Source organism: Mesoplodon densirostris, chromosome 16 (genome assembly GCF_025265405.1).
Source record: "Mesoplodon densirostris isolate mMesDen1 chromosome 16, mMesDen1 primary haplotype, whole genome shotgun sequence".
Taxonomy (NCBI): domain Eukaryota; kingdom Metazoa; phylum Chordata; class Mammalia; order Artiodactyla; family Ziphiidae; genus Mesoplodon; species Mesoplodon densirostris.
Window position 1 is genome coordinate 63232371 of NC_082676.1, and position 24013 is coordinate 63256383.

The 24013-nt window shown below is 52.9% G+C and overlaps 2 protein-coding genes across 4 annotated transcripts; both read left to right on the plus strand.

Annotated features, from left to right (window-relative positions):
• Nucleotides 1-35: 35 nt before the first annotated feature.
• ROGDI (rogdi atypical leucine zipper) lies at nucleotides 36-6146 on the plus strand. 3 transcript variants are annotated; one of them, XM_060120543.1, is made up of 11 exons: nucleotides 36-155; nucleotides 241-312; nucleotides 1013-1095; nucleotides 1327-1381; nucleotides 2107-2187; nucleotides 2965-3060; nucleotides 4302-4400; nucleotides 4752-4865; nucleotides 4941-4990; nucleotides 5103-5229; nucleotides 5537-6146. In XM_060120543.1, exons 1-11 carry the CDS (start codon nucleotides 111-113, stop codon nucleotides 5576-5578), a joined length of 864 nt encoding a protein of 287 aa, XP_059976526.1. In that variant the 5' UTR covers nucleotides 36-110; the 3' UTR covers nucleotides 5579-6146. The 3 variants fall into 3 exon arrangements, with proteins under 3 accessions (XP_059976526.1, XP_059976527.1, XP_059976528.1); XM_060120544.1 differs by lacking the exon at nucleotides 4302-4400; XM_060120545.1 differs by lacking the exon at nucleotides 4302-4400 and having other exon boundaries at nucleotides 1332-1381.
• A 7405-nt stretch (nucleotides 6147-13551) lies between these two features.
• Nucleotides 13552-23799, plus strand: SEPTIN12 (septin 12). The gene is made up of 8 exons (XM_060077789.1): nucleotides 13552-13714; nucleotides 16380-16505; nucleotides 16584-16665; nucleotides 18267-18404; nucleotides 18541-18850; nucleotides 22639-22735; nucleotides 23445-23496; nucleotides 23580-23799. Exons 1-8 carry the CDS (start codon nucleotides 13552-13554, stop codon nucleotides 23797-23799), a joined length of 1188 nt encoding a protein of 395 aa, XP_059933772.1.
• The last annotated feature ends 214 nt before the right edge of the window (nucleotides 23800-24013 follow it).

Consider the following 24013-nt stretch of genomic DNA (forward strand, 5'->3'; position numbering starts at 1 on the left):
GGGCGCCCGCGCAGCCAATCGGCGGCGGGGGGTGGGCCCGGGCGCGCCGGAGGACTGGGCGGCGAGCGGACGGCGGGCCGGTGACGGTCGCTGGGCAGCGAGCGGCGGCGATGGCGACCGTCATGGCAGCGACGGCGGCGGAGCGGGCGGTGCTGGTGAGGCGCGCGGGCGGGATGGGGCGGGGTGGGGTGGGGCGGGGGCGGCGGACCCGGGCGGCTGACTGCGGGCCTGTCCCCGCAGGAGGAGGAGTTTCGCTGGCTATTGCACGACGAGGTGCACGCCGTGCTGAGGCAGCTGCAGGACATCCTCAAGGTAACGCGCTTTGAGGGCCTGTGCGGGCGCCCACCCTCCCTACCCTCCCCCAGCGCGGTTCCTTCCCCGGCCTCCCGCGGCTGCCGCCCGAGCGCCGACCGTGTACGCAACGCGCGGTGTTCAGACCAGGCCCTGCCCTCAGAGGACTTAGAGTCTAGTCGTGAGGCGGGCAGTAGCAGATAGTTACCCAATTCCACAAGCAGCCCTGTGAGCGCGGCGGACCTGGATTGAGCCCGGGGGTCGGGGAAGGCCTCCTTTGAAATTGCCATTTAACCTCAGATCTGAAAGACCCAGCATTTTGATCTCAGCCAAGTACTCGATCTCTCTGGGCCTCCCCTTTGCAAAAAGAAGATACTAGTACCGGCCTCAGGGCTGTTGTGATTTAAAAAAAGCCAATAGAATCACAAAAAAATGTCCAGGCAGTGCCTGGTAAAGCCAAAATTGCAGGTTGCCATGACTACTGTCTCCCCTGACTTTGCTCCCCACTTCCAAACCTTACCCAAGCCAGGAGGGTATCTCTCTGTTCTCTCTCCCGGGTTGGGCACACAGTAAGCTCCCAGGGAGTGTGGAAGGAGCAGGTATCTGGCTCAGGTAGGACCTGAAACTCAGGCTGTGGGGGAGGGGCCCTGGGAGTGGGGCTTCTGGACACATGGCTAGGCTGGAGTGGGTGAACTCTACCCCATTCCCCTCTGCCCCGCAGGAGGCCTCTCTCCGCTTCACTCTGCCGGGCTCAGGCACCGAGGGGCCCACAAAGCAGGAGAACTTCATCCTGGGCAGCTGTGGGTGAGCCTGGGCTGGGTTGGGGGACGGGCCCTTGGGGAGGGGGGACACTTGGGATACCCTCTAGGACAGGTGGCACGGCCCTGCCCTGCAGACTGATTTCAGCTCCAACGTCCAGAGGGTATGCAGTGGGACAGGCTGGACCATCCTGTGACAGCCAGGGACAGCCTGTTGGGAGGATGGGGTGGTGGGAGGGGCAGCTGCAGGCGCTGCTCTGACTCCCACGTGTTGTAGCACAGACCAGGTGAAGGGCGTGCTGACTCTGCAAGGGGATGCACTGAGCCAGGCGGTGAGTCTCCCGGCCCCTCTCCCCTTCCCATGCTGCCACAGGACCCAGTGGGGAAGAGCATGGGGGCCTCCTGCTTATCCCAGCTCTGCCGCCAGCCAGCTGTGTGACTCTGGGCAGGATCCTTGACCTCTCTGGGCCTCAGTTTGCTTGTTTGTAAAATGACACCCTCCCTAACCCGCTCATGAGATTGGTGTGTGGCTTCAGTGACAGGTGCAGGAATTGGGGAGGAATGCTTTGCACACAGTGCTACCTGGCCCTACCTGGATTCTGGGCCCCAGGAAGCATGGGCCTTGGCAGGATTAGGCTGGCCCCAGATCAAAGTGCAATCAGCCAACATCTGAGCTCCAGCTGCACTTGACCCTGTGGCAGGTGCCAAGGCCTGGGGGAAGGTCCCTCTCCTCGGGTGGGCGTTCCGTCCCTTGGCATGTACATGTGTTTCCCATTTGCCCATAACTACACGCTTCCTCCCAGACGAAGCCGCCTTCCCCTTTCTTGGCTCTTTTCCCTTTCACTTCTCGTGGTTCCTCTTGGGCCTGAGTTCCTGTTTCCTGACCTCCCTGTTCACTCCCCAAATGGCCAGGTTGTTGAGAGGCCCTCTGCCCCATATAGTGGCTGTGGCCTGAGCCACCGTACACACCCCGTTTCTGCCCCTGGCTCAAGGGCTCAGAGTGGCCAAAAGCAGGAGGGCATCCTTCTGCCCAGCTTATCCCGCTCTTTACCATCAGGACGTGAACCTGAAGATGCCCAGGAACAACCAGCTGCTGCACTTTGCCTTCAGGGAGGACAAGCAGTGGAAGCTGCAGCAGGTAACCGGGCCCTTCCCCAGCCAGGGCTCAGGGGCACAAGGGCAGGCAGGGGCAGTTCCTTGCAGCGCTGAAGCCTCCTGGGCTGGCCACTGTGGGGACCTGCAGCCGCAGCAGGCTTGGGAAGGTGTTTCCTAGCAGCACAGCTGTGGTGGGCAGTGCCTGGTCTCCTAGCCTGTCCTATGTGTAGGCCCCCAGCCCAGCGGGAGCTACAGGGATGCCCTGAACAAGTTAGTCCCTGCCCAGAGCTTCCAGGGGCTTCCCCTGGCTCTTGGAGACCAAGTGTGATTGGGCCTGGCTCCTGTGTGATTGGGCCTGGCTTCTGACCCCTCCCTCTCTCCTCTCACTGGCCACCAGCTGTTTCCACCTCAGGGCCTTTGCTCGGGCTTGTCCCTCTGCCTGGAGTCCACTCCCTCAGCTTTTCTCATCACGCGAGCGTCAGCTCAAGAGTCGCTTCCCTGGAGCCTCTCCCTCACCGCCCTCATCACCCTGTTTGTTTCCTTGTGCAAGTTCCACAGTCTGTTACCTTGTGCCTTTGCTCTATTATCCTCTGTCCTCCTTTGGAAAGTGAGCCACATGAGGCCAGGGACCAAGCCTGACTCACAGCACCCAGCCAGGGCCTGGCCCGCAGGCGGCACCCACCCTGCCCCTCCTAGGAGGATAGACCCTCAGGGTGGGGGCCCGTAGGCTGGGGCCCCCAGGGACCGTGGCTGCTGTGAACCTGGCTCCTCCCCCTGCCGAGGCCCAGCCCACTAACTGCTCATTGGGTGCTGTTTTTAGATCCAGGACGCCAGGAACCACGTGAGCCAAGCCATTTACCTCCTTACCAACAGGGACGAGAGCTACCAGTTCAGGACAGGAGCAGAGGTCCTCAAGGTGAGCTGCCCGCAGGGATGGGAGAGCCAGGTTCCCTGACCTCTGACTGGGCCCCTGGAGAGCTCTGCCCCCACATTCTCAGGTGTAGCCGATGGTTGACCCTTCACCTCTCAGTGTATACATGTCCATCCAGCCACAGTTGAAAGGCTCACAGCCCAGGCTCCAGAAACAGACCTGGGCTCTGATCCCAGGGCCCCCACTATGAGTTGTGCAACCTCAAGTCACTTACTTAGCTATTCTGTGCCTCAATAGCCTCACCTGTAAAAGGGGGACAAGCTGTAGTGACTGCCAATCGTGATGATGCAGGTAAAGAGGCCTCTAGTAAGCGCTCGGTAAGCAGAAGCTACAGGTTTTAGTAACCAGCAACAGAAAAACTTTTGTAATTAACAAAGTGAATTCATGTTGTGTGGAGGGACAAGATGCGCTCAGATGCCCTGAGTTCGTGCTTTAGCTCTGCCCCTGACTTGCTGTGTGTCCTCAGGTGGGTCACCTATCCTCTCTGGACCTCATGAAAATTTGAAACCCGATGGACTAAGGTCTCTCTCAGAACTGTGACCACCCTCTGGGGTGTAATGTGCAGCCCCCATGCCTCCACCCAGTAATTCTGCCTTTCCCTGGAGCCAGGTGACCCCAGCACCATGGCAACAGCTGGATGAATAGCTGGAAGCAGTGGAAACTGGGGCTCTGAGTTCGGGCCAAAGCTTTGCTCCTTGGCAAAGGGAAGGGATGAGTGCAGATGGTTCCACCGTTCCCTAGCTGTGTGACCATAACCCTTTGGAGCCGCAGTTTCCTCACCTGTGAAAATGGGGCTGGTGTCCACCATAAGGCCTCAACTTAGCCATCCCAGTTGTTCCTTGAGGAAACCCTCCCTGGCTCCTTGCACCCAAGCTGAATTAGGGTCCCTTCTTCTAAGCTCCTTCATTGCCTGTACCCTCATCCACAACGCCCTCGTGCCCCTGGGACTAACTTCTGGGATCTTCTATTCCCCATTGGACCAATACCCAGGATCCCATGCAGTACAACCTTTCGTCCTGCCCCTGACCCCCAGCTGGAGCCCAATTACCTGCATCTTTAACAAGCCCCCTGCTGCAGGGGTTCGGGCCCTGAGACTGTGACCTCCAGGGAAGGAGCTAGGAGCTACCATAACTTTGTTGCTACTGACACGGGGGTGGGGAGGGGGAGGGGATCAGGACCAGGCCCCGCTGCCCTCACAGCAGCTATGACCAGCCCCCTTCCCCCAGCTGATGGATGCCGTGATGCTGCAGCTGACCAGAGCCCGAAACCGGCTCACCACTCCAGCCACCCTCACTCTGCCTGAGATCGCTGCCAGCGGCCTCACGGTCAGTGGTGCCTCAGGCTGGCCCCTGTTCCAGGAGAGGCGGTCCCCACAGAGGGGCCCAGCTCGTGCCCGGGAGGGACACAGGGGTGCCAGGAGGTCCTGCAAGCCCCAAATTGCTGACAGAGTCCTATTGCAGTTTTCTGGGATGGGGTCCTTGGCTTCCATTCTGTGTCCCCCAGATACGTACCCCCCTGATCTGGATCAGTGGGTCCCAAGGCCAGTGGTGCAGGAAGCTATCTGGGGTACCTGAGAAGACACTGGAAACCCCAGTCCATGGGATGGGGACTGGGAGTCCCCGGGGTGGTTGGAGGGGCGGGCGTGGGATGTGCCTGCTCAGCGCCCCCCCCAACAGCGGATGTTCGCCCCTGCCCTGCCTTCCGACCTGCTGGTCAACGTCTACATCAGCCTCAACAAGCTCTGCCTCACCGTGTACCAGCTGCACGCCCTGCAGCCCAATTCCACCAAGGTGAGCACCCCACCGACCCCGCCCCAGCCCGCCCCAGGCCCCAGGCCTGACCCAGTCTGATGATGTTCTGCCTAGAACTTCCGCCCAGCTGGAGGTGCCGTGCTTCACAGCCCCGGGGCCATGTTGTAAGTAAGCTGCCTGGGAGGGCTCCCTGGAGCGCCCTTGCCCGTCTGCACCTCAGGGGATGGGGTTCTGGCCAGCTGAACTGCCCTCAGGGACCCTCCCATCTCCCCGCAGCGAGTGGGGTGCACAGCGTCTGGAGGTGAGCCACGTGCACAAGGTGGAGTGTGTGATCCCGTGGCTGAACGATGCCCTCGTCTTCTTTACCGTCTCCCTGCAGCTCTGCCAGCAGCTCAAGGATAAGGTGGGGACATGGGGGGTCAGGGCTGGGCTGGGCCTCACGCAGATTAGGCCAGCCAAACAGCAGGTTGTTTAGCCCCTTCTTTTTTTGAGCGGCACACCTCTAAAGCGCCCCCTAATCTTAAGGTCTGTCGTACCCTCTGCACACCCCAAACAGGTGGGCCATGGTGTTGCTTGGCAACAGTATCCTCTTCCTGACACATGGCCCTTGGATGACCTTCAAATCTCACTTGGGTCACAGAGGGTGCAGCAGGGGCCAGATCCCCTAGCACCACCACTCACCATGTCCCCCCATCTCCCTCCTTCCTCAGATCTCCGTGTTCTCCAGCTACTGGAGCTACAGGCCTTTCTGAACAGAGCGCCCAAGAGCCTGTCCCCCTGGGAATAGCCCCTGCCCAGGGAGTCCCTGTTCCACACACACACACACACACACACACACGCACGCACCCACACACACAAAGTGCCAGCCAGAGCTCGGCACTGTGGGCTATTTATTTCCCTCTTCACCCTGCCCTGCCTGTCTCATCTGCACAGATGGGACTGAACACTGGACCCACTGGGAGGAAGGGACACTGGCGTGCTTTTTGTTTTGAATGGGGGAGGTCAGGAAGGCGGAGCTTGGAGGTAGCCTATAGTCCAAGCCCTGCCCTCCCCGCAAGGCAGGAACCTTTGGACTCAGGCTGAGGCCAGGCCCAGGGCTCTCCTTCCTCCCCTCTTCGCAGCCTGTCCTCCAGGATGGCAAGGGGCAGTCACACACCCCCTCCCACTGGAGCCTGAGGAGTGGGTGGTGGCCCTAAGCTCTGAGTTGGGAGGGAAGGAGGACAGAAGCTGCCCACCATGAGCTGTAGTTCCCTTGACTGTATTCGCTTGGCAACCCTGGCAGGGCCTTCAAGAAATAAAGATCATCCAACTTTGCCTGGAGCCCTTCTGTCTGTCTGTCTGTCAGGGGTCCCCGATAGTCGGGAGCTGGGCTGAGTACCCAGTGACTGAACCCCTGGCCTCCGAGGGTCCAAATGGGATGGTGAATGGGCAGCCGCTGGGTGGCTGCAGCACGTCACCCGAGGTCTCCTGGTGACAGTCATGCCATCTGAAGGTTGTGAGGGACACAGGGGGCATCTGGATGAAGCAGTGGGGGCCTACACTGCCCGCCCTGACGGGAGGCTTGGAATACACTCCAGACTCAGGCTTTGGCTGAACAAGGCATTGTTATTGCTGCCCAGCAGGACAAAAGCAGGGGAGCAAGGACTCTCCACATTAAGGCTCCAGGGCAAGGTTATCAAATCCCCCGGTGAGTTTCTGCAAGAGAGGCACAGAGGAGCTGGTGGCTTCACTCCTCGGCCCCCGGCCCACCCCACCCCATCAGGCCTGGCCCTGGTGCTCCAGGCTCACCTTCCGGGACCTGGAGGAGCGGCTTTGGCAGCAGCCACAGCAGCAGCAATGGATGCAGACGACAAGCAGCAGGAGCGCCACGACGCCTGCGGGCAGGATGGGTATCCAGATATAGCCCTCGGCCTGGGAGGCTGCCGGGGGCCAGAGGCCAAGCCACACTCACCGAGGAAGACGAGGAAGATGATGAAGGCACCAGTGTCCCACTTGGACTGGAACAGCTGGTGGCTCCACAGTTTCCCCAGCACTTGCTGGGCTTTGGCGCTCAGCTCCTGCTCCACATCCTCCGTTAAGAAGGCCATCTCAGCTGGATGGTCCTGGGCACCGCCTGCTCCAGCCCCCCAGAGGGCCACCTCAGAACCCTAGGCTCCTCTGGGGCTGCCGCATCCCTGCCCCCTTGCAGTGCAGCCCTGGCCCTGCCCTCCCACACCGCCCCTCTTGGCCCCAGCCCCTACCCCAGCCTCTCTTCCACTTCTCTCCTGGCCCTGGCCTGAGCAATCTCCTCCCCGCCCACTCCCCACAGCAGCCCCACCCCTGGGCCCCCACCTGCCTTGGAAATCTCCCAGCCAAGCAGGTACTAGGTCCTGGGAATACAGACTACTTCCTGATTCCGGGTCTACACCACCTGAGGCCTTGGCAACCAGCCCCGCCCCCTACCAGTCCGCCAGGGCCAGTGGGGGCGCCGGCGGAGCTCAGGTGAGGGCGGGGCCTGTGCCCCGCGAGTCTACCTCCTGCCTCCCAACCTCAGCAGGTGCGGCACGGAAGGAGGAGGCCGCAGGCCTCTTGGCCTCTTCATTCCAGGGGTTTTTCACTTTTTCTCAATAGACCAGACAGCCAACCTGGAACACAGCAGACACTCAGCCGCTGTTGCCTTCATGAATGAAGAAAAGACAGAAGAAAAATGGTGGCAGGTTGGAAGGAGGGAGGGAGGTGAAAAAGAAGAAAGGAGGGGAGGGGAGGGAGAAGATGTTTCTGTACCACCGCCCTTGCCTGGGCAGCGACTGTGTGCCTGGCAGCGCAGCAGCAGCCTTTGGGGTCCTTCTCTATTCTAATCCTCACAGTGACGCTTATGAGACGATGGTTATGGTCGCTCAAATGAGCTCTCTCCCCAGAACTTGGAGCCCAGGGCCCCTGACACGGCACCTGGAGCTGCCTCGCCTCCCCCCTTACCCCCAGAGCAGGGGCCAGGCCTGCTAGGCCCTGGGGACCGGCTGTAAATCAGGTGGACACACCTTCTTGTCTTTGTGGGGCTTACGGTCTCACTGGGAAAACATGTTGGCTAATGTTAGGCTCTGTGCCTGATGCTATACAGGCACACTTTTCTTTACTGCACTTCACAGATGTTGCATTTTTGATAAATTTAAGGTTTGTAGAACCTTGAGGTGAGCAAGTCTATCGGTACCATTTTCCAGCAGCATTTGGAAACTTTCATTTTTGTTATATCTGTTACGGCAATCTGTGAGGGGTGATCTTTGATGTTATTATTGTAATTATTTTGGCATTTTTTAGCAAAGTATTTTTTAGTCAAGGTACGTACGTTGTCTTTTTTAGACACAATGCTGTTGTCCACTTAATAGACTACAGTATAGTGTAAACAACTTTTACATGCACTGGAAAAGCCGTGTGACTCGTTTTTTTGCAATATTCACTTTATTGTGGTGGTCTGGAACTGGACCCACAATATCCCTGACGGATGCGTGTACCTAATGTATTCCTCATGGCAATCCTAAAGTGGGTATTATTGCTATTCCCATTTTACAGATGTGAAAACTGAGGCCTTGAGAAGTTCAGCAACTAGCTCAGGTCACACATGTATTCATTTCCTGTTCTTGCTATAACATACTACCATAAACTTAGTGGCTTAAAACAATTCAAGTTTATTATCTTACAGTTCTGGAGGTCAGAGTCTAAAATGAGTGGGCAGGGCTGTGTTCCTCTTGAAAGTCCTAGGGGAGAATCAATTCCTCAGCTTTTTTTTTTTTCTTTTAATTAATTTAATTTATTTATTTTTGGCTGCATTGGGTTTTCGCTGCTGCGCGCAGGCTTTCTCCAGTTGCAGCAAGCGGGGGCTACTTTTCATTGCGGTACATGGGCTTCTCATTGTGGTGGCTTCTCTTGTTGCGGAGCATGGGCTCTAGGCGCGCTGGTTTCAGTAGTTGTGGCAGTCGAGCTCAGCAGTTGTGGCTTGCGGGCTCAGTAGTTGTGACGCATGGGCTTAGTTGCTCCATGGTACGTGGGATCTTCCCGGACCAGGGATCCAACCTGTGTCCCCTGCATTGACAAGTGGATTCTTTTTTTTTTTTTTAACATCTTTATTGGAGTATAATTGCTTTACATTGTTGTGTTAGTCTCTGCTGTACAACAAAGTGAATCAGCCACGCGCATATTTATATCCCCATATCCCCTCCCTCTTGCGTCTCCCTCCCACCCTCCCTATCCCACCCCTCTAGGCGGTCACAGAGCACGGAGCTGATCTCCCTGTGCTATGCAGCTGCTTCCCACTAGCTATCTGTTTTACATTTGGTAGTGTATATATGTCAATGCTACTCTCTCACTTCATCCCAGCTTACCCTTCCCCCTCCCTGTGTCCTTAAGTCTACTCTCTATGTCTGCGTCTTTACTCCTGTCCTGCCCCTAGGTTCTTCAGAACCTTTTTTTTTTAGATTCCATATATATGTTAGCATACGGTATTTGTTTTTCTCTTTCTGACTTACTTCACTCTGTATGACAGATTCCACATCCGTCCATCTCACTACAAATAACTCAATTTCATTTCTTTTTATGGCTGAGTAATATTCCATTGTATATATGTGGCAGGCAGATTCTTAACCACTGCGCCACCAGGGAAGTCCCAGTTCCAGCTTCTAGAGGCCACCCACCCACATTCCTTCGTTCATGCCCCACCCCCATCACTTCCACTTCTGCTTCCATCCTCACACCTTCTCTGGCTCTGTTCTTCCTGCCTCCCTCTTATAAGGACCACTGTGATTACACAGGCCCACAGGATAATCTCCCCATCAGAATCCTTAATCACATCTGCAAAGTCCCTTTTGCCACATAAGGTGACATATTCACAGGTTCCCAGGGATTCAGATGGGAACTCTTTGGGCACCATGATTTTTCCAGCCACACCTAGTGAGCAGAGAAGTCTGAACTGGAACCCAGGCGTCAGATCCCAGAGCCCTTGGCCACCATGTAATACAGTCTCCTGTGCTGGAATCCCCATCTTACACCCTCCATCCCCTCCATTCCTGTTCTGAGATCTCAGATTCCTGTTGCCCAGGGTGGGTAACTTTGAAATGACTGTTCTGTTGCAAAAGGGGGTAGAGACGCAGCCACTGGGGAAAACGGTCCCTTGAAAAGTTACACATAGTCTTATCATAAGACCCAACGATTTCACTCCTAGATATATATACCCAAGAGATTAAATCGTGTCCGCGCCGAAACTTGTACACAAATGTTCACAGCAGCAGTTTTCATAATAGCCAAAAAGTGAAAACACCCCAGAATATCCACAAACTGATGAATGAATAAACACATTATGGTCTCTCCATGTGGTGGAATATTATTCAGCCATGAAAAGGAACAAAGCACTAACACATGCTGCAAAGTGGATGAACCTTGAAAACATGATGCTGAGTGAAAGAAGGACAAAAGGCCATATAGTATGTGACTCCGTTTATATGAAATGTCCAGAATAGTCAAATCCATAGAGACAGAAAGTAGTGTTTGCCAGGGGCAGGGGGATGGGGATAGGGTGCTTAGTGGTAATGGAATTTCCTTTAGGGGTGACGAACATGTCTTGGAACTAGGTAGCGGTGGTAGATTTGCAACATTGTGAACATATACTAAATGCCACTGATCTGTTCACGTTAAAATGGCTAGCAGTTAATTTTTATGTTCTGTGAATTTTACCTCAACTGAAAAAAAAAAAGCGGGGAGTGGGGTGGTTTAACGACTGCAGCCCCTGCCCACCCCTTGGCCTGGCCAAGTGGGCAGGAGCCAGTCCTCTCCTCTCCCCACTGACCCTCAGTCTTCCTGTCCAGACGCCCAGGTGCCTCATTTCTTATTTATTCTCATTAAAGAAAATCTGGGATATTCCAAGTCATTAAAAGACAAAAAGCACCTATAGAGCCCCTTGGACCTAAGCAGAGCAATGATGGGATAGAGGCCATGGCAGGCTGTATTTCAGGCCAGTCAGACCTCGGACTCGGATCTTGCTCCCAGCCCTTAACACCCACCCGTCTGTGACTGGAGGCCCACCCCTTGACCCCTCTCTGCCTCAGTTTCCTCATCTGTAAAGTGGGTGTATGGAGAGTATCCCCCTCCTCAGGCTGCTGAGGATTGAATGAAATAATTGATGTAGGGCTTCCCTGGTGGTGCAGTGGTTGAGAGTCTGCCTGCCAATGCAGGGGACACGGGTTCGTGCCCCAGTCCAGGAAGATCCCACATGCTGTGGAGCGGCTGGGCCCGTGAGCCATGGTCGCTGGACCTGTGCGTCTGGAGCCTGTGCTCCACAACGGGAGAGGCCACAACAGTGAGAGGCCCGCGTACCGCAAAGCAAAAACAACAACAACAACAACAACAAAAAAGAAATAATTGATGTAAACACTCCCTTGGCACAATGAATGCACTAAATAGTCATGTATTACTCTCACCCAACCTGTGGGTACGATTCCCTCCAGTCTTGATTCTTTGGATACACTGGGTTCACCTGCCATCCACACTCTGATCGCTTTACCTTTGGCTTTCCCCAGTCCACATGGCCAAGAGCGCCTTGAATGGTCCTGCTTTCTGCAGACCTGATCCTCCCGTCTGCAGTCCCTGTGGGCATCTTCCCCCCACGTTTCCAGACTCCTACATCACTCACGTGTGACACCTCTCCTGGAGAAAGTGTTTTCTGGGCATAGAGGCTTGTTTCCTTAGGAGACATTCCCAGAGACGGAATCTCCTCCTGTGCAAGGTGGGTCTCCGTGTCAGCAGCGCTGTTTGGTCATCCGCACAGAACGTTCTCATCTGCGTTGATGAGGAGGCCAGCCTTGCCACGTCCCTCAAGAGCTGTGGCGTAGCTTGAGAGAGTTCTCCAGCAGGAATGGCACACGTTCAGGGCAGGCTCTGCCCAGGGCCCTGCCCAGCCCCACTCCTGGCCTCCAAGCCTGGAAAGTGAAGTTTAAGCCTCTGTCTTCAGATGTGTAGAAAGTGGGGGAGCAGAGGGCATGGGCAGGGAGGGACAGAGGCTGCTGGGGCTCAGGACAGTTGAGCTGAGCAGATCGGGCAGAGTTGCTGAGTCCTGATGGGCAGAGTGGGGGCGGCAAACCACCACCTGCTTTTTGTAAATAGTCTGACACGCAGCCACTCCCGTCCATCTACTTGTGGCTGCTTTCCCACTGCAACGGCAGAGCCGAAGAGTAGTTGCAACAGAGATCTTATGATTGGCAAAACTTAAAATCTATACTATCTGGCCTTTTACAGAAAACATTTGCCAACATCTGAGACAGAGGATTGCTTAGGGCTTGCAAACTCAGGTGCCAGGAAACAGGTGAGAACGAAATAACTGAGTGAGATGAACTTGGTATAGGAAACATCTTATTAGGGAGACATTAGGGAAGGGTGAGGACTATGGCAAACTGGAGAGCATGTAGCCCATCTAAAGGGGGCAGCTAGGGAGTTCCCGGGTGATCCAGTGGTTAGGACTTGGCACTTTCACTGCCAGGGCCCGGGGTTCAATCCCTGGTCAGCAAACTAAGATCCTGCAAGCTGCGCGACGTGGCCAAAAAATAAATTTAAAAAAAAGAAAAGAGGGCAGCTTGTGTCAGCTGTAGGCTGGACCCAGAGTTGCCAAGGCTTATAATCTCTAAAATACACCAGAAATCTAGAGGTTTGTGTGAACAAGAAAAGAGGCCGCAGAGGGTGAGCATGTGGACACAGATCCCAGCCCTGCCACTTCCTCACTGTGTGACCTTGAACCACTCACTGGACTCTGATCTGTAAACTGAGGGGTAGTAACAGCACTTACTTCACAGGGCTCTGATGATTATTAACAAGTTAACATCCTAGGGCTCCTAAAACAGTGATGTGCACAGACAAAACTCTGGCTATATTGGCAATTTAAAACACTACAATGCCGACAATGGACGGACCGAAGAAAACACATGGATGTTGTACTTTCTGGCCATGGGTCACAGGTTTGCTTCCCCAACAGAGTGGTTAAGGGGCATGAACTTGGAAGCAGAGGGACTGGCTGCTGCCCAGAGCTGCCACTTACAGCTAAGTGACCTTGGGCAAAGGTGCTTCCCCGGGGCGGGGGCAGGGGGTTCCTGTCTATAGAGCTAGGCCGGAGTCGTGAGGGTTATAGGGCAGTGACCCGAAAGGGCCTGGTGCAGTAGCTTACCTGTCCCTGTTCTCAGCCCCCTGCTGCAGAGGAGCCCCCAGCTGGGGTCACAGGAAGGGGGTGGAGCTCAGGTTCTTCAGTTAACTGTCACCCTCTCCCCTCCCCCTCAGCACATAACCAGGGTCTGCCAGAACAAGGCAGCCCCCCAAGGCTCCCACAGGGATCCAAGGCCACCAGGTGCCACATGAGGCTGCTTCTCTCTCTCTGTGTCCCCCATGGGTCCAGCCCCTGAGTTTTGCCAGGCCAGCCACACTCTGCTGTGGGAGAGTCCGAGTGGGGAGAGACAGATCCCTGGGCCTGGTGCATATCAGAAAGCGAGTTCAGTCTCCCCTGGGAGGCAGCTCTCCCAGGCACCCCTCGACAAACCCCGTGGGCAGTGGGGACTTGGGGGGTGCATAGGTGAGGGGGCATGAAGTACAGGAGTGCCTGGGAGCAGGTCTTAGGAGTCAGGGTTCAGAAATGAGAACTCGGGTGGTCCCCCTCTGGAGCCCCAGCGACCCCCTTCTCCCCACCCCACCCAGATGACAGGCATCGTTGTTCCTCAGCCCCATGGACCCCCTGAGGCAGTCCCCCTCCCTCAGCTCATCACGGGCCTCCAGGCCAAGGACCCTACCCTGCGAGATGCTTGGTTATGTGGGCATCGAGGCCGTGCTGGACCAACTGAAGATCAAGGCCATGAAGATGGGGTTTGAGTTCAACATCATGGTTGTTGGTGAGTGAAGGGCCTCGGGCTCACAGGGGGACAGACCAATGGACGCCACCCTGTGGGCCTGGACCTATATCGCCTCTTGGAACCTCAGTCTCCCCATCTGTAAAGTGGGCCTGATAGTCTTACATCACTAGAGTGTTGTAGGTGGAAATCTGGGAAACACTGAATTGTGAAAAGACAAAAATCACCATGGAGCCCCAACCAAACGCAAACAAAGCAATAAAAGGGGAGGCCATGTGTGGCAGGAAGTAGGGAACACCAGACTCAGATCCTGGTCCCAGGCCTTAACAACCCCCAGTGTGTGACCTGGGGCAGGGCTTCTGACCCCTCGCTGCCTCAGTTTCCTCATCTGGCTTAGCACAGTGCCTGGCATCTAGGAGGTTCCCCATGGGTCAGTTTTATCTGGAATTGCATTTTTATATATGCAAAATTAATGCTGTAGGTCAAAAACTACACTTCTCACAAAATAAACTGGATATAATGGAACATAAAATGTCAGAGTGTGTAGCACCAACTAAGGGCATTATTCTAAGGTGGGGGTACCCAACAGAAATGTCATAGGAGGGGACTTCCCTGGCAGTCCAGTGGTTAAGACTCTGCACTTCCACTTCTGGAGGCCCGAGTTCAATCCCTGGTCAGGGAACTAGGATCCCGCATGCCACGTAGCGTGACCAAAAAAAAGAAAAGAAATGTCATAGGAACCACATACATAATTTTAAATTCCCTAGTAGCTTCCTTTAGAAAAGTAAAGAGAAACAGGACAACTTACTTTTAATTGTCTTTTTTACTTAAACCAATACATTCCAAAAATACTATCATCTCGACTTGTAACCCATATAAAACATTATTCATGAGATCATTTACATTGTTTTTGTCATGACAAGTCTGCAAAATATGGTTTTTTTTTTTTTTTTTTTTTTTTTTTGCTTTACGCGGGCCCCTCACTGTTGTGGCCTCTCCCGTTGCGGAGCACAGGCTCTGGACGCACAGGCTCAGCGGCCATGGCTCACGGGCCCAGACGCTCCGCGGCATGTGGGATCTTCCCGGATCGGGGCATGAACCCGTGTCCCCTGCATCGGCAGGCGGACTCTCAACCACTGCGCCACCAGGGAAGCCCCAAAATATGGTTTATTCTTTTACACCAACAGCACATCTCAGTTCAGATTGGTGTATGGCCATACTGCCAGTGGCAATAGCCAGGTGTGGTTCACATATTAGATAGCACAGCCCAAAGGACAATTTCAGTTCTTTTTTAATTTTTTAAATTTTATTTATTTGTTTATTTTTGGCCTCATTGGGTCCTCATTGCTGTGTGTGGGCTTTCTCTCTGGTTGCGGTGAGCAGGGGCTACTCTTCGTTGAGGTGCGCGGGCTTCTCATTGCGGTGGCTTCTCTTTGTTGTGGAGCATGGGCTCTAGGCACATGGGCTTCAGTAGTTGTGGCTCGCAGGCTCTAGAGCACAGGCTCAGTAGTTGTGGCACACGGGCTTAGTTGCTCTGCGGCAGGTGGAATCTTCCCAGACCAGGGCTCGAACCCGTGTTGCCTGCACGGGCAGGCGGATTCTTAACCACTGCACCACCAGGGAAGTCCCAGTTTCAGTTTTAGACACAAAAGTGTGTCCTGCCCTGTGATGTAGGATGTTTCCTACTGCAGGGCGTGGTCCCTGGAGTTTGAGAAGCCTGCACAGCAGGGAGGATGGACCATCTACAAGCTCAGGCAGCACAGGGGAATCTCACTAAAACAAGTCAGACATGAAAGAGCACGTGCTGTGTGATTCCCCAAGTAGAGGGCAGGCAGCGCTGCTCCCTACCGGTGATGTCAGGAGAGCGGCTGTCCCTGGAGCTGTGTTAACAGTTACTGCGAGGAGGTAGGAGTGGTCTTGGGCGGAGCTGTGTGTTCTGTGTCTTTATCTGGTGCTGCATACATGGGTGGTTTAATTTGTAAAAATGCATTGACCTGCCCATCAACAGATGAATGGATAAACACAGTGTGGTCTATCCATCTGATGGAATATTATTTAGCCATGAAAAAGTATGAAGTTCTGGCACATGCAACAGTGTGGCTGACCCTTGAAAGCATTATGCCGAGTGGGAGCAGCCAGATACAAAAGGACAGTTATTGCAAGATTCCATTTATATGAAATGTCCAAGGAATTCCCCAGAGGCCCAGTAGTTAGGACTCGGCACTTTCATTGCCTAGGGCCCGGGTTCCATCCCTGGTTGGGGAACTAAGATCCCATAAGCCAAGTGCCGCGGCCAAAAAGAAAAAATAAATGTCCAGAATAGGCAAACCCATAGATAGAAAGCAGATTAGTGGTTGCCAGGGGTTGGGGGGAGGGGGAATGGGCAGTGAGTGCCTAATGGATATAGAGTTTCTTGCTGGGGTGATGAAAATGTTTTGGAGCTAGACAGGGGTAGTGATTGCACAACACTGTGCATGTACCCAATGCCACTGAATTGTACACTTTCAATGGTTAATGTTAATTTTTTATTATATGAATTTTGCCTCAATAAAAAATGGGGGAAGGCATTGAGCTGGAGACTTATGATAATACATGCTTTTCTGTATTTGTTATACTTAGAAAACAGTTTATTTTCTAAAACTATTTAAGAATTTCAGAAACATGCCTAACGCATCCATCGTTGTTGCTGCCATGTGATTACTCACAGGACAGAGTGGGCTGGGCAAGTCCACCATGGTGAACACACTCTTCAAGTCCAAGATGTGGAAGGCCACCATGCCGGGCCTGGGGGTGCCCATACCCCAGACGCTGCAGCTGCAGTCTGTGACCCACGGTGAGTGAGCACCCCTTCACCCCACCCCCACCCCACCCACCCAGGCCCACTCTCAGCCCCTCTGCTCTCCCCCTACAGTCATCGAGGAGAGCGGCGTGAAGCTTAAGCTGACCGTGACTGACACACCCGGCTTCGGGGACCAGATCAACAACGACAAGTGGTGGGTCCTGGCGGGGAGGTGGGGAGAGCAGAGCCCTGGCTGGCCCTGCCCAGCCCCTCCAGTCTCTGGGAAATATCCAGGCCTGGAGCCACCTGGCTGTGGCATCTTTGAGGCTCAGTTTTTTCGTCTCTGCAGTGGGTGTGTGCAACTCTCCCCCCAAGATCAAAGGGAGTCAAGTATGTAAAGGTCTTAGCTGGCTGCCTGGAAACACTTGATAGAGGCTATGGTATGGCAGGGGGATAGAAGCCCACACTCCAGAGTCAGGACCCCTGGGTTTGACCACTTCCCAGATGTATAACCTGGGCCTGGCCATGCAAGCTCTCTGAGCCTCTTCTTCCTTCTTCGTAACTTGGGGATGATGACATCCCCCTTGCAGAGTTGTTCTAGGCTCTCAAGGAGATGAAACACACACACACAATTGGGACTGGCTGCACAACTTGTGGGACCCAGTGCAATGAAAATGTGGGGCCCTTATTCAAAAATTACTAAGGGGCTTCCCTGGTGGCACAGTGGTTGAGAGTCCGCCTGCCGGTGTAGGGGACACGGGTTCGTGCCCCGGTCCGGGAAGATCCCACATGCCACGGAGTGGCTGGGCCCGTGAGCCATGGCTGCTGAGCCTGCACGTCTGGAGCCTGTGCTCCGCAACGGGAGAGGCCACAACAGTGAGAGGCCCGCGTAACGCAAAAAAAAAAAAAATTACTAAGAATTATAGGACCACACCCACAGAGCATTCAGCCCTGCATGGGCCCTTCTTGGTTCAGAGCCCTGGGTGCCGGCTGCATCCACACTCCCGTGAAGCCAGCCCTGCACACAGCACCTCACCGAGCACTTAGTATGTGCAAGCTCTGTTCTAGACACAGGGATACAGCAATGAACAGAACTGATGAACTTCTTTGTCTCTATGAAATGTATATTGTCATGGGTGTGGGGAGGCAAACTGAACAAAATTAATCAGTTTTGTGGAGGGTGAACCTGAACTCTTTTATCACCGACACAGGACACTTCTGGGAGTGAAAGGGAGATGGAGCTGTAGTTGGTGGGGGAGTGCAGTTTTAAGCAGAGTGATCAAGGCAGAGGGCGGCAGGTGCAAAAGCCTTGAAGTGGGGGTGGGGTGGGAGGGGAGGCAGAACTCAGCAGTGGGACGGGGTAGGGACTTGTAGGGCAACATAAGGACTTCGGCTTTTCTTTGGCCACTGGAGGCTGAGCAGAAAAAGGATCTTTTTGGCCGCTGTGTTGACAATAGCCCTGTGGGGGGAAGGAACCCTGGCAACAATTGGGCGAGAGTCCCTGGTGGTTTGAACCAGGCTGCGGCAATTTCTCTCCTTTAATGCTTACTCCTCCCCTACAAAGTAGGTGCTCTCTTACTGTCCCCATTTTACAGAAGAGGAAGCTGAGGAAGAGTAAGCAGGGGTCTCTCTGAAGATGCAGGGGTGTGGGGGGATGGTACTTGGGTGACCAAGGGCCTCAGGTTGTGTGGGACTGAAATTCCTGTGTCCCAGGCAAATGGGGCGATTGGTCATCCTAAGGGGAGAGAACCCAGAGGACCTAGGTTGAGGGGGGCTCCTGGCGAGGTTCTGAGGCTGAGCCATCTCCCACCCCAGCTGGGACCCCATACTGGGCTACATCAGTGAGCAGTACGAGCAGTACCTGCAGGAGGAGATCCTCATCACCAGGCAGCGACACATCCCCGACACCCGAGTGCACTGCTGCGTGTACTTCGTGCCGCCCACCGGGCACTGGTGAGGTGGCTGAGCCGGTGGGCAGAGGGGCACCTGCGTGGGGAGGAGAAGAGGAGGAGGAGGGACCCCCGGGGTGGGCTGTGAGCTGGCACCCGCTCATCGTATGCCCACTGCCATGGCTGCCCCGCCTGAGCAGCCTGCGGCCCCTGGACATCAAGTTCCTGCAGCGGCTCTGCCGGACTGTGAACGTGGTGCCCGTGATCGCCCGAGCCGACAGCCTGACCATTGAGGAGCGAGAGGCCTTCAGGCACAGGGTAATCTGGGCACCTGGGACAAGTCTGGGGTCAGTGGGGGTGTGGAGGGGGGGTCAGTGCACAGGTGGGCTGAGGTCATCTGTGTGTGGTCCCCAGATCCAGGAAAACCTGAAGACTAACGGCATAGAGGTGTATCCACAGAAGTGCTTCGATGAGGACATCAATGACAAGATCCTTAACAGCAAGATCCGGGTAGGAGGCCATGGGAGGTGGGGAGGCTGGTAGGACCGAGGCTGGGTGATGTGCTTCCCACTCATCCTTTCCATCTGAAGATTCGTCTCTCTCTGCAACTTGGGGAAAGTTCATACATTTCTAGCAGGTATGAATCTCCACTCATCCACAAACTCAAGGTGAGCAAGAAATACGTCATATCAACAACCCCCAGAATGGGAGAAAATGTTTTCAAATGATATATCTGATAAGGGACTTGTATCCTGAATATATAAAGAACTTTTACAAATCAACAATAAAAAAACAAGTACCCCAAGTTGAAAATGGGCAAAGGATTTGAATAGACATTTCCCCAAAGAATTTATACAAATGTCCACTAAGCATATGAAAAATTGTTCAACATCATCAGTCATGAGGGAAATGCAAATCAAAACCACAATAAGATACCACCTCACACCCACTAGGGTAGTTAGTATCAAAATGACACAGAATGACAAGTGTTAGTAAGGATGTGGAGAAATCGGAACTTTCACACACTTCTTGTGGAAGTGTCAAATGGTGCAGCCATTTTGGAAAACAGTCTGGCAATTCTTCAAGGTTAAACACTAAGTTACTATATGACCCAACAATTCCACTCCCCAAAGAAATGAAAACCTATGTTGACATAAAAACTCATACACAAATGTTCATAGTAGAATTATTTGTAATAGCCAAAAAGTGGAAACATTCCAAATGTCCATTAACTTGTGAATGGATAAACAAATGTGGTCTATCCATACAAGGGAATATTACTTAGCCATAAAAAGGAATACAGTTCTGATAGATCCTACCCTAACCCTAACCCAATGTGGATAAACCTTGAAAATGTGATGCTAAGTGAAAGGAGCCAGACACAAAAGGCCAAATATTATATGACTGCATTACATGAAATGTCCAGAATAGGCAAATCTATAGAGATGGAAAATAGACTTGTGGTTGCCAGGGGCTGGGAGGTTTAGGGGAAAATGGGGAGTGACTGATAAAGGGTACGGGCTTTCATTTTGGGGTGATGAAAGTGCTCTGGAGTTAGATTTTGGTGATGGTTGCACAACTTGTGAGAATACTGATAACTACTGAACTGTACCTCTAAAAGGGCAAATTTTGTGGTTTGTAAATTATACTCAGTAAAGTTGGAGAAAGAAAGAGAGAGAGGAAGGAAGGGAGGAAGGGAGAAAGAAAAGAAAAGAAAAGAGAGAAGGAAGGAATGAAGGAAGGAAGGAAGGAAGGAAGGAAGGAAGGAAGGGGGAGGGGAAGAAAGAAAGGAAATAGCCACATCTTCATTTTCTCTGAATCAACTGAATTTCACCTCCAAGCCCCCATCTTCCTGTCCTTGTGGTACATTCAATGTCAGTCTGTCTGGATCCTGCAAAGCATCTGGGTGAGGCCTGGGATTCTTCATCCATAGACACCTGGCCTCCACTCCCTCCCCCAGGGACCCTGCTAACCTACACAGCACTTTAGCTTGAATTAGAAAAAGGCAGTAGCTTCCTTCACCGAAGGGAGCCTGCATGGGATTTCAGCCCTACACAGCCTCACGGTGGGTTACCTTTGTGCAGTGCACAAACTGCACATCTGTACATAGAAACCCTGCTTCTTGTCTGGCATCCAAATTCTCCACACATTCCCTCTTTCCACTCCCAGTTGGAGCAATGAACAGTATTTCCTGTGAAAGGTTCAAAGAGCCTTGACCTTCTGCTTTCTGTCCTGAGGCCAGCAAAGACAGAAGCCTGCTCACAGCTGGAACAGTGCTGGGGGAAATAAAGGAGAATGTATTCAAATTAACCTCTCAATAAATCATCCAGATATATAACATCTATTGAGGGTCAAATATGGGCTGATGCATAAGTGTGCAAGAGACAGTTATTATTATTAGCCTCAATTTATTCCCCATCACAACCTAATTCTTAGAAAAACAAACCTACATGCAGCACTTGCCTGTTTAATCTCCACTTCCTGCCACGAATAAGTAAACAACCAGAATTTACAACAGGGCTCAGCAAACTTTTTTTGTGAAGGGCCAGACTATGGTAAGTATTTTAGACTTTGTTGCAATTACTCAACTCTGCTGTAGTAGAATGAAAGCAACATAGACAAGAGTAAATGAATGACGGGGGCTGTATGCCAACGAACTTGCCTGCTTTGGCCCAGGAACCATAGCTTGCCAGCCCCTGGCTTACAAAATTCTCTCTTTCTTTTTTTTTTTCTTTTTAATTTTTTGGCCGTGCCCCGCGGCATATGGGATCTTCCCCGACCAGGGTTCGAACCCATGTCTCCTGTAGCGGAAGGGCGGAGTCTTAACCACTGGACGGCCAGGGAAGTCCTCTCTCTCTCTTTTTAAATTTCTTTTATTGAAGTATAGTTGATTTACAATGTTGTGTTAGTTTCTGGTGTACAGCAAAGTGATTCAGTTATATATATATATATATATATTTATATATACATGTTTATAAATATATATATATATTCCTTTTCATATTCTTTTCCATTATGGTTTATTACAGGATTTTGAATATAGCTCCCTGTGCTATACAGTAGGACCTTGTTTTTTATCCAGTCTCTGGTTTGTATCTGCTAATATAGTGGTTTGTATCTGCGAATCCCAAACTCCCAGTCCATCCCTCCCCTACCCCACCCCCTTGGCAACCACAAATCTGTTCTCTATGTCTGTGAATCTGTTTCTGTTTTGTAGATAGGTTCATTTGTACCATATTTTAGATTCCCACATATAAGTGATATCATATAGTATTTGTCTTTCTCTTTCATTTTTTAATATATTTATTTATTTATTTCTTTTTGGCTGCATTGGGTCTCCATTGCTGTGCGCGGGCTTTCTCTAGTTGCCGCGAGCCGGGGCTACTCTTGGTTGTGGTGCATGTGCTTCTCACTGCAGTGGCTTCTCTTGTTGGGGAGCATGGGCTCTAGGCACACAGGCTTCAGTAGTTGTGGCACACAGGCTCAGTAGTTGTGGCTCGTGGGCTAAGAGCACAGGCTCAGTAGTTGTGGCGCACAGGCTTAGTTGCTCTGTGGCATGTGGGTTCTTCCTGGACCAGGGCTTGAACCCATGTCCTCTTCATCGGCAGGCAGATTCTTAACCACTGCGCCACCAGGGAAGTCCCTGTCTTTCTCTTTCTGATTTACTTCAATTAGTATGATAATCTCTAGGTCCATCCATGTTGCTGCAAGTGGCATTATTTCATTCTTTTTTATGGCTGAGTAATATTCCATTGTGTATATATATATATATATATATATATATATATATATATATATGCCATATCTTCTTTATCCATTCAGCTGTCAATGGACATTTAGGTTATTTCCATGTCTTGGCTATTGTAAATAGCGCTGCTATGAACTAAGAAGTGCATGTATCTTTTCGAATTATAGTACAAAATTATCTCTTAACCTCATGATAATGGTTGAAGGTGGTAAGAAATTGGGCATGAGCAGAATTATATCACTAATGTAGCTCTGAGTAACACTTGGCTTCCAAGACTTGTTCTGCTAATCCCTTCATTATGCTAAGCCCAAATTTATGCTTCCCAAACATTCACAGAGCCCTGCATCAGTATTGTCATGACTCCCATTTTACAGATGAGGAAACCGAGGCACACTGATTAGATTTCGTGTCTTCTGACTTCAGATATCTGTGCTCCTTCTATCACTTTCTCTCCCCACAAAGGACAGCATCCTGCACGTTCCTACCTCAGTGTCTTCTCTCTCCACTTCCCGGCTGGGGCCAACCCTCCGATCTTGTCCCTTCCCTGCAGGAACGGATCCCCTTTGCTGTGGTTGGGGCTGACCGAGAGCACATTGTGAATGGGAGGTGTGTCCTGGGCCGGAAGACGAAGTGGGGCATCATTGAAGGTCAGTGCAGGGGCCCTGGCGAGGGCTCAGGGGAGAACATGTTGAAAAGCTCTGTTGCCTTTGGCATCCTTACACCCACCACAGAGCCCAGCACAGGAAACAGACAGACCTAGGATCAAGTTTCTTTGTGCAGCTCAGAAGCCCCGGGCAAGTTCCCCGACCCCCTGGGCCTCAGTTGCCTCGCAGTCAAATGGGTATCATTGTAACATCAACCTCATAGGGTGGTTGGAGGGGGCAGAGCCTCTGCTTTGCATGATACCTGGCACCCAGGAGGCACCCTATTCATTCACTAGAATTGATTGTGGGGCCTACTATGTGCCGGGCATGCTATGCGGAATTCCTGAAGGGATACAGTGAAAGCGGAACCAATAATATCCCTGTGCCCACAGAGCTGACCAGACAAGGACAGGTGTGAAAAGCACAGTGAAGGAAATGTGGGATGGGAGGGGGTACCTGAGGGAGCAGAGGAAGGCCCTGCTGATTCAACAGCTGTTTATAGGAGCCACCTGTACCAGGGGCTGGGACACAGCCGTGAATGAATGAATGAACTAACAAACAAACGGGAGGTGGGCTAACACAGGGAGACATGTGGGGAAGGGCTGGCAGTGGCAGGGGGTGTGCAGCATATAGCAGGCGCTTACTCGGTGCTGGCCGAGGGCAGGGCGTGGAACAGAGCCTGTGCTCAGGGGTTTGGTGCCATATCTTGCAGTGGAGAACATGGCTCACAATGAGTTCCCCCTCCTGAGAGACCTGCTCATCCGGTGAGCATGTGGGGAGCCTGGGGGGCTGCGGGGGCCCTGGAGGATGCCCTGGAAGTCCTTCTGACCTGCCGCCCATCTCCCAGCTCCCACCTCCAAGACCTGAAGGACATCACACACAACGTCCACTATGAGAACTACCGCACCTTCAGACTGAATGAAAGCCACGTGCTGCCCCAAGGGCCCTGCTGGGTGAACCGGGCCCCGGCCCTGGCCTCTGTCCCTGGCTCCACTGGCCCCCAGGCCACCCCCGGACCCCCAAAGGTCTGCTGGTGGGCCAAGGACAACTCAGATGAGGAATGCTGAGCACCGGCACATCCCGGGCCCGCGGGGCTCCCCGAGTCCTGGGCAGCCCCCGACACACACCTGTGTGCTAGAGCATGTATTAAAGGGTGGACATTGCTTTTTATGAAAAGCTGTGCTTTGAAAACAATAGGCGTTTTGTAAATGACTTCTTTGAGCTATCCTCAAATAAAACTATTGTTCTTTTTAATATAGTGTGAGACTCTCAGGCCCTCAG